Source organism: Coptis chinensis, chromosome 8 (genome assembly GCF_015680905.1).
Source record: "Coptis chinensis isolate HL-2020 chromosome 8, ASM1568090v1, whole genome shotgun sequence".
Classification (NCBI taxonomy): domain Eukaryota; kingdom Viridiplantae; phylum Streptophyta; class Magnoliopsida; order Ranunculales; family Ranunculaceae; genus Coptis; species Coptis chinensis.
In genome coordinates this window covers 74,874,481-74,882,406 of record NC_141463.1, presented here as the reverse complement: position 1 = coordinate 74,882,406, position 7,926 = coordinate 74,874,481, and the positions used below count along the sequence as shown (strand labels likewise).

Sequence of the window (7,926 nt, the reverse complement as noted above, 5' to 3'; positions counted from 1 at the left end):
GTTTGGTGTGTGCTCAAGATTGGCTAAAAACCTCATTGTCATCAATTGAGGTTGAAGAAAATCTTGCTGCACTTGAACAAATTGAGGAAGGTATATTGTGCTCAGCCTGATTTTGGTTTTTGTTCTTGTTCTATTATTGTTTGCTAAAACTTATTATGTGTTTTGCTTTGTCATTATAGCTGTTTTACATGAATTGGGATCTTTGTCAATTGGATCAACTACTTGATTATATTTTGGAAGGGTAGTCATCCTAATTGTAAGTTTTATAACTCGTTTCGTTAATCTCTATATTTACTTTGTATAGTTTTTTATTTTAAGTTCAACATCCAGATTTTTTTGGTTTGTAGATTCTTATACAAATTTTGTGTGTTCAGGTGCTACACTAATAGGAGTAATATCTATGGAGGTCGTTGGTGCTGCTGGATGCTTTTGATAAATAGGAAGAGTAAATGAATTGGAATATCAATTATACATTGGCTAACGAAACATTGTAATTTTGTGATGGTTTCTTGGACGTTGCATTGGCTTAATAGGTTTTAAATTTGTGTACAATATCATACTGCCATAGTAGATATTGAACTGATCCAAAATTGTTCTGGTGGATTTTGATATTGCTTTTGGTATTTTGAAGTTATGTAAAGGATAGCATTCCGGAATGGGTTCTTTCTCTAAATGGTTAACTTCAACTTTAGGTGTAGCTCAAGAATTGGGGGTCTCTTATTATAAATTGAAAAAATTATTGATTTGGGTACCGTACTATAGTGGATTTTACAAAATGGGTGTTGTATTATTTTATTTTTTGCAAAATAGGGTACCGTATTTTTCAAATCTTGCAAAAATGGGTACCGTCTATATATACTGTAATGTATGTATACGTATTTGATGATTTGGCGTACATAATGCATACACATGGGCAACTCAGTCTCCACGTAAGCAGGCATGCACGAAGCACGTGAGTCTCATTTAAAATTTCAAATCGCGAAATCAAGAAAATTTCGAAATCAAACACCCACACTCTCTCTCTCTCACGCGCCATTGGATATGGCGGCAGCAAAACACTTTTAGTTTGGCGCCATTTTTTCTTTTCTTCTCATTTCGTTAAATTGGGAAAGTGTATTCAATTGATGCTTTTAGCATCGTAAAAAACAAAAAAAGAGAGGCTCCAATGTTAAGATAAATTACACTGTCTTGTCCTTCTTGTTTCTCCATCTTTGACTCCTTCCAACTAGCTTGAGAACTTCATCAATAACTACAACAGGTGTCGAAACCAAGATAACTAAATACCATTCTTTTAGGGTCAGCGAAACAATGCCAAACACGTCAGCCAGGAATGGCACATAAAGTATGAGAAAGTGAAGGCCAAATGATACAGACATTGCCAACAGGAGGAAAGGGTTCTTCCATGGTGGCATTCTAACCAAGTTGTTATCTTCAGACAGAGCATTCAATGAGTTGAACATCTCAATTGCCACCAAAACAGATAAGTAGTCATAGGGGTCTGAGAAACTAATCATTCGACCCTACTGACCATGAATGGGGTCACTGAGAAATTAGACCAACTGGGGCACTCCCCCCAAGTGCGGAGCTGGGATAGAGTAACCAATGTGTGGCCATCTTCTGCAAGATTTATGCCCAGGAAGGACCCTTTGGTGTACCATAAGATGAAGATGCCAACTGTTGCGATGCCCACATATGAACCAATAACCTACATTCATGCAATATTAACGTCATTAAATGTGGCAACAAGTATAACTACTACAAGATACATCATACTTAGTAATTGGCAAAGTTACCTCAGTTCCTGTAATACCCATGGCAATTCCAATGTCAGCGAGTTTTAGTGCAGGTGGATCATTCACACCGTCTCCAGTCATAGCAACAATCTCACCCATTTCCTTAAGCATTCTTACTATATCTTGCTTATGCTTGGGTTCGGCACGAGAAAAAACCATTCCACCAGGTTTTGACAAAATTTCCTTTTGTAAAGTAGATGAAAGAGCCATGAACTCTTTGCCAATATAACTTCTAAATTTGAGGTCTTCACCTTCAGAGAATAATCTGATTTCCCGACAAATAGCTTCAGCAGTGGATTTATTATCTCCAGTGATCACCAAAACCTTGATTCCAGCATCCCTACAAGCATCAATTGCTTCATGAACTTCACCATGAGGTAGGTCCTATTTCACAAGGAATTACATAGTAAACATTAAGAAACACATACGAAGAAGACTTGTAACTATGATAAGTATCTAAGGACTCACCCTCAAACCAACAACCCCCACAAAAACTAGGTCACTTTCAATGACGGGGTAGTTGACTGGATTAAGCAGTTTCTTATTAGAAGGATGGCACTCTGAATAGTAATCTGAAAACTCTCTTAAGTCATCTTTATATGCCAAAGCCAAGCACCACAATCATTTTGAGCTCATTTCCAAATTTCTCAAGATTAATAATTGTCTACAAGGCTCATGAGAGAGAGTGTGGGTGTTTGATTTCGGAAATTTCTTGATTTCGCGATTTGAAATTTTAAATGAGACTCATGTGCTTCGTGCATGCCTACTTACGTGGAGACTGAGTTGCCCATGTGTATTTATGTACGACAAATCATCAAATACGTATACATACATTACAGTATATATAGACGGTACCCATTTTGTAAGATTTGAAAAATACGGTACCCTATTTTGCAAAAAAAATAATACAGTACCCATTTTGTAAAATCCACTATAGTACAGTACCCAAATCAATAATTTTTTCTTATAAATTCTATACAGGACCCTTTTTACTATATCTTCATCCTTGGTGCCCCTTTGTGTTTTTTCTATAGTTGGGCTTCTAGAATTTGTCTTCAAAAATGTGTTCTTGATTCCTTTTCTGGGGTAAGTTTGGATATTTTGTAACTATTTGCTGAGTGCCCACTTTGAGTATACATCATTTTGTTGTTTATGGATTGAGTGTTGCAAGTCCCTCTCAACAGAATGCAATGCTTGCTGTTGGTGGCTACAAGTTCTTTTTCTCATTTTTTCTTGGCTCACTTGTTTGAGGTAAGTTAAGGTGGTGAGTAAGTTTGGGAAATTTTGAAACAATGGCTTTAATTTGAAGCATATAAAGGAATACAATTTGTCATCGTAACCCCAAGCAGTTTGCGGCAGGGAAATGTTGATATTGATGGAATGAGATGAATCAGACTATATGTAAGGTGATTTGATGCAAAGTAGTTAGTCTTTCGCCCTGCCAGAATGCCGCAAAACGGATAAAAACTAGCCTTTGAAACCGCGGCTTTGCTTAATTATCTATGAAATATGGTCCAATTATGAAGGTTCAACTAGGGAGCAAACTTGGTATTATATTTAGTTCACCAAATAAAGTTGCAAAGGAAGTCCTTAAAGACCAGGATGCCAATTTTTCCGACCGTGATGTACCAGTGGTAGCGTTTGTTGGTACATATGGTGTTGTGGACATGGTTTTCTCTCCATACAATGAACATTGGCGTATGATATTCTAAAAATAATCGAAAGTAAAGAGATCTGTGAAAATTTACCAAATATTCTGAAATTTCTGAGTTATTCCAAAAATTTTGAAATTGGAAATATATTTTGAATCCGCATATTAAGTTCCCAAAAAAATTCAGAAAAATTCCAATGGAGGTTAATCTGATCCGATCCGAAGTCACCCCTAGGTCAAACCAATTTCACTCATACTTTGGGCCGCAAGGTCAGGCGGGTAAGGGCCTTGAAGTCTGTGGCCTTTGCCTTAAACCTAAACATATATATTCAGCCGTCATAGTCTCATTAGGAACTAGACATTGAGTTTGTGAGACGATTTACACTTCAGTAATTTTTCTTGTGCTGCGACTATATGTTTAATATTGGACATATATGTTTCTATGAAAAATGGAGAGTTTTTATTAACTAATGTTTATCTTCTGTTTATTTTTTATTTATTTTTTGTGAGCAAAAGGGAGTTAGCCCCTAAAAAGGGGCCGACTCCCTAAGATTACAAAATTACAGACTCGATGATAACTCAATTAAGGACCGTGCTGAAACAAGGTCTAGACAAAAGTATGGAGGGGCCCGTCTACCTCTAAAAGCTAAACTATGGGCGACAAAGTTCAGGGTCCTACTAACATAGTAAAGTTTACACTCAACTAATTTAGATAATAAGAAGTATATATCATGAGGTATAGACATTGCTCCCCAGGAAAGCATTGTTCATCTACGCTCCAAGACAGTAACAAGGGTTTGACAGTCTGACAATATTGCTACTTTATTGATTTGCAACCGTTGTGCTAATTGCAGTCCTTCAAGGATAGCTCGCTTCACCTCTTACGCATCTCCGGCTCCCACCCCCGTCATGTCCTGCACCAATGCATATACCAGCAGAGTTTCATAAAGCAAAACCAAAGCCTGCTTCGGTGTAATTGTCCACCCAAGATGCATCTATAGATATGTAATACCAATCTGAGACTATGTTGGGCCAATTGGTACTCCTGATAAGTGGTTGGTTGTTCTTGGTGATGTAAGTAATTGCCCTGAAGAGGATAGCGGTGATAGGAGTTTGCTTGTTGTTGAAGGTGAGGTCATTTCGATCGATCCATATGGAGTACATGGTTGTAGCTACAAAGCTAAGCATGTCAATGATATCGTGCTTATTATTATGTCGATTGATAAGACTACTCAAGACAGATCGCGACCTAAGATTATCACTCAGGTTCAAATTTTCAGTTCTTAGGCCAAGACCAGAATCATACCAAATACGCTTGAGCATAGTACAATGGAAGAGAGCATGGGAGATTGACTCCACCTGGTTATTACATCTCAGACAGGTAGATGATTGGACCATATTCCGGTAACTCAAATTTTCCTTTGTCGGCAAGGCATTTTTTACTGCTTTCCATAAGAAGAGCTTTACCCATTGAGCAGTGTCGAGGTGCCAGATGTAATTTCAAGAAAAATGTGAATTTTCTTGGTAATCACGGCTAAGATACTTATACACTGATTTAACTGTAAGTTCACCATTCTTCTCTCCCAACCATCTGATAATTTCGTCATGAACAGTCTGACTGAGTGGGATCTTAAGAATTTCGTCTGCCACTGCGGAGATGAATAACTCGTTTATAATATCCAAGTTCCATATGCTAGTTATGAGATCAATAAGATCAGATACAAACTTAAACTAGTCTGGCTTGGGTGGTGGCCCAAAAGGTTTATGGTCACGTATGGTAGGGATCCACGAATCCAACCAAATGTCAATGTTTGCACCATTACCAATATGCCAACACAAGTTTGGCACGATTTCATTGCGAGCTTTTATAATGCCCTTCCAAATTTTGGAGGAATGAGACGAGCTTTTTGCTCTGAGAATGGGTGTTCTAGGAGAATATTTTTTGATAAGGCTAGATTCCCAATTCTTTTCAGGTTCTTTGATCAATCTCCAAAAAAACTTAGCCAGTAAAGTTGTGTTGTAGTCTGAGGCAAGTCTGATGCCTAGCCCGCCCTATGATTTGGGTTGACAAACTTTGTTCCAGCAGATGAAATGAGTTTTCTTTGCATTGTTCTCGTTCTATCCCCAAAAGAAGTTTGCATTCATTGAGTCTAGTTTAGAACATGTGGTATCCGGTACATCAAATATTGACATGAGATGGGACGGTATGGCTGAAGTGACTGATTTGACAAGAGTGACTTTTCCTGCCTGGGAGAGAATCTTAGCTCTCCAACCTTCCATCCTTTGAAAAACTCAAGTAGTGACTTCATTGAAGTCTTGTGTACTCCGTCTGCTTAATACCAAGGGTGCTCCGAGGTACTTGTCCGAAGTAATGCTTTTGCTAATATTAAAAATCCGTTTCACCAATTTCTGGTGTTTGAAGTGAGTGTTCTTGCTGAAGAAAATGCCAAATTTTTGAAAATTTATTTCCTAGCCAGAGATATTCTTAAAAACATCGAGGATATCTCTGAGCTTGTGAAACTCATCAATATTAGCCCTGCAAAAAATAAAACTGTCATCAGCAAATATCAAGTGAAATACGGGAGTATCTGATCAGCTAATTTTGATCCTATGGAGTTGTTTGTTGATTTTGGCCTTGTCAAGGAGTCTAGATAGAACGTCTGTGCATATGATGAAGAGGAAAGGTGAAAAAGGATCTCCTTGCATAATTCCTCGCTCTTGCTTAAGGAGACCAGTAGGAGAACCATTCAGCTTGAAAGATAAAGAAGTAGTTGAGATGCACTGTTTAATCCAATTCCTCCATTTCTCGCAGAAGCCAAAAGCTTCTAACGTTTCTAAAAGAAAACTCCATTCAACTCTGTCGAAAGCTTTGCTCATATCTAGTTTTATGGTCATACAACCAACTGCGCCTTTCTTTCGCTTGAGAGTCCTGATAATCTCATGGGCTAGAACAATATTGTCAAAGATTTGTCTTCCCTTGACAAAAGCACTATAGGATGGAGATATAATCTTCTCGAGTAGTAGTTTGAGGCGGTTTGCAAGAATCTTAGTGATGATTCTAAGACTGACATTGCAAAGGCTAATAGGTCGGAATTGGTTTAGATTTTCTGAGCCCTGGACTTTGGGTATAAGGGTGATGTTTGTGTGGTTTAACTCAGCCAGAAAATGGTCAGAAGTCATAAAACTTTGCACAGTATGTAAGAGATCAAGGTGGATGATGTCCCAATATTTTTGGTAGAATAAGGGAGTAAACCGTCCGGTCCCAGTGCTTTATGAGGGTCCATAGAGAATAAGGCATTTCGAATCTCACCGATAGTAACAGCCCGAGTGAGATCAAGATTTTCTGCATCTGTGATGGTAGGCATAATTATATTCAAGTCGGCAACATGGATGTTAGGGTTTGAAGATGTGAAGAGATTTTGGAAATGCTCAACAATGGTGTTGCTAATCTAATCTCTTCCTTCTACCCAGTTTCCAGTAGTGTCTCTGATCTTATTTATTGCTATGCGATTTCTTCTCACCACCATGGACATGTGGAAAAATCGAGAGTTGGTGGCATCACAATGAAGCATGGTATCTCATGATTTATCCCTCCAAAGTTTTTCTTCAAGTTTCAGAGCTTGACTCAATTCTTCTTATAGCTTGTTCTCTTCTTCGAGGTCATAGTTGGGATTCTGCTGATAGATATTTATATCTTCTCTTAGTTTTCTTATCCGGAAGTGAATGTTGCAGAACACATTACGATTCCAGACTTTGAGGTCATTTTTCACCCATTTAAGCTTTTGAGAAAAATAGTAAGCATGTGAACCTTTAAAGCGTGTGTTCCAAGATTTATCAATGACAACTTTACACTCTGGAGAAGATGTCCACATAGACTGGAAATGAAACTGCTTCGGGGTTGAAACCAAAGGTGGCTTTAGGTGGACAATAATGGGTCCATGATCTGATCTAATGATAGGAAGGTTGATAGTGCGAGCATTAGGGAACAAAGTTTGCCAATCAGAGTTCACAATAGCTCTATCAAGTCTCTGTTTTGTAAGGGCTTGACCATTATTTTTAAATTTCTTGTTGCTCCATGTGAAAGGCACCCCTTCATAGCCCATATCTAAGAAGTCTGCTGAAAATATGAAATCTAAAAAATGGCTAGCATGAGCCGGGTCGAAAGGTGGACCTCCAAATTTCTCTTCCTAACAAGTAATCTCATTGAGGTCCCCGACTATAAGCCAAGGAACAGAGTGAGTAGCATCCAAATCCGTGAAACTTTTCCAGAGTGGGCCCCTCTGAGAATGGTGCTGGTGTCCGTAAACAAAAGTGCAAAGCCAATGCTTATCATCTAGTTAGTTTTTCACGAGTGCCGCTATGTAGCGACTGGATGAAAAAAGGATTTCTAGATCAATAGTTGACTTCTATCTTAAGCGAAAGACCACCATTGCGCCCACTAGCAAGGACACAAATAGAATGAGAGAAACCTATAGGGGGGAG

The 7,926-nt window shown here is 38.4% G+C and overlaps 1 protein-coding gene and 1 pseudogene across 1 annotated transcript; both read right to left on the bottom strand.

Annotated features, from left to right (window-relative positions):
• Positions 1-1,052: 1,052 nt before the first annotated feature.
• Positions 1,053-2,627, bottom strand: LOC147483022 (calcium-transporting ATPase, endoplasmic reticulum-type-like; annotated as a pseudogene).
• A 4,452-nt stretch (positions 2,628-7,079) lies between these two features.
• LOC147483021 (uncharacterized) lies at positions 7,080-7,547 on the bottom strand. Its single transcript, XM_086579473.1, has one exon. The coding sequence runs from the start codon at positions 7,545-7,547 to the stop codon at positions 7,080-7,082; it is 468 nt and encodes a 155-aa protein (XP_086435599.1).
• Between the last annotated feature and the right edge of the window lie 379 nt (positions 7,548-7,926).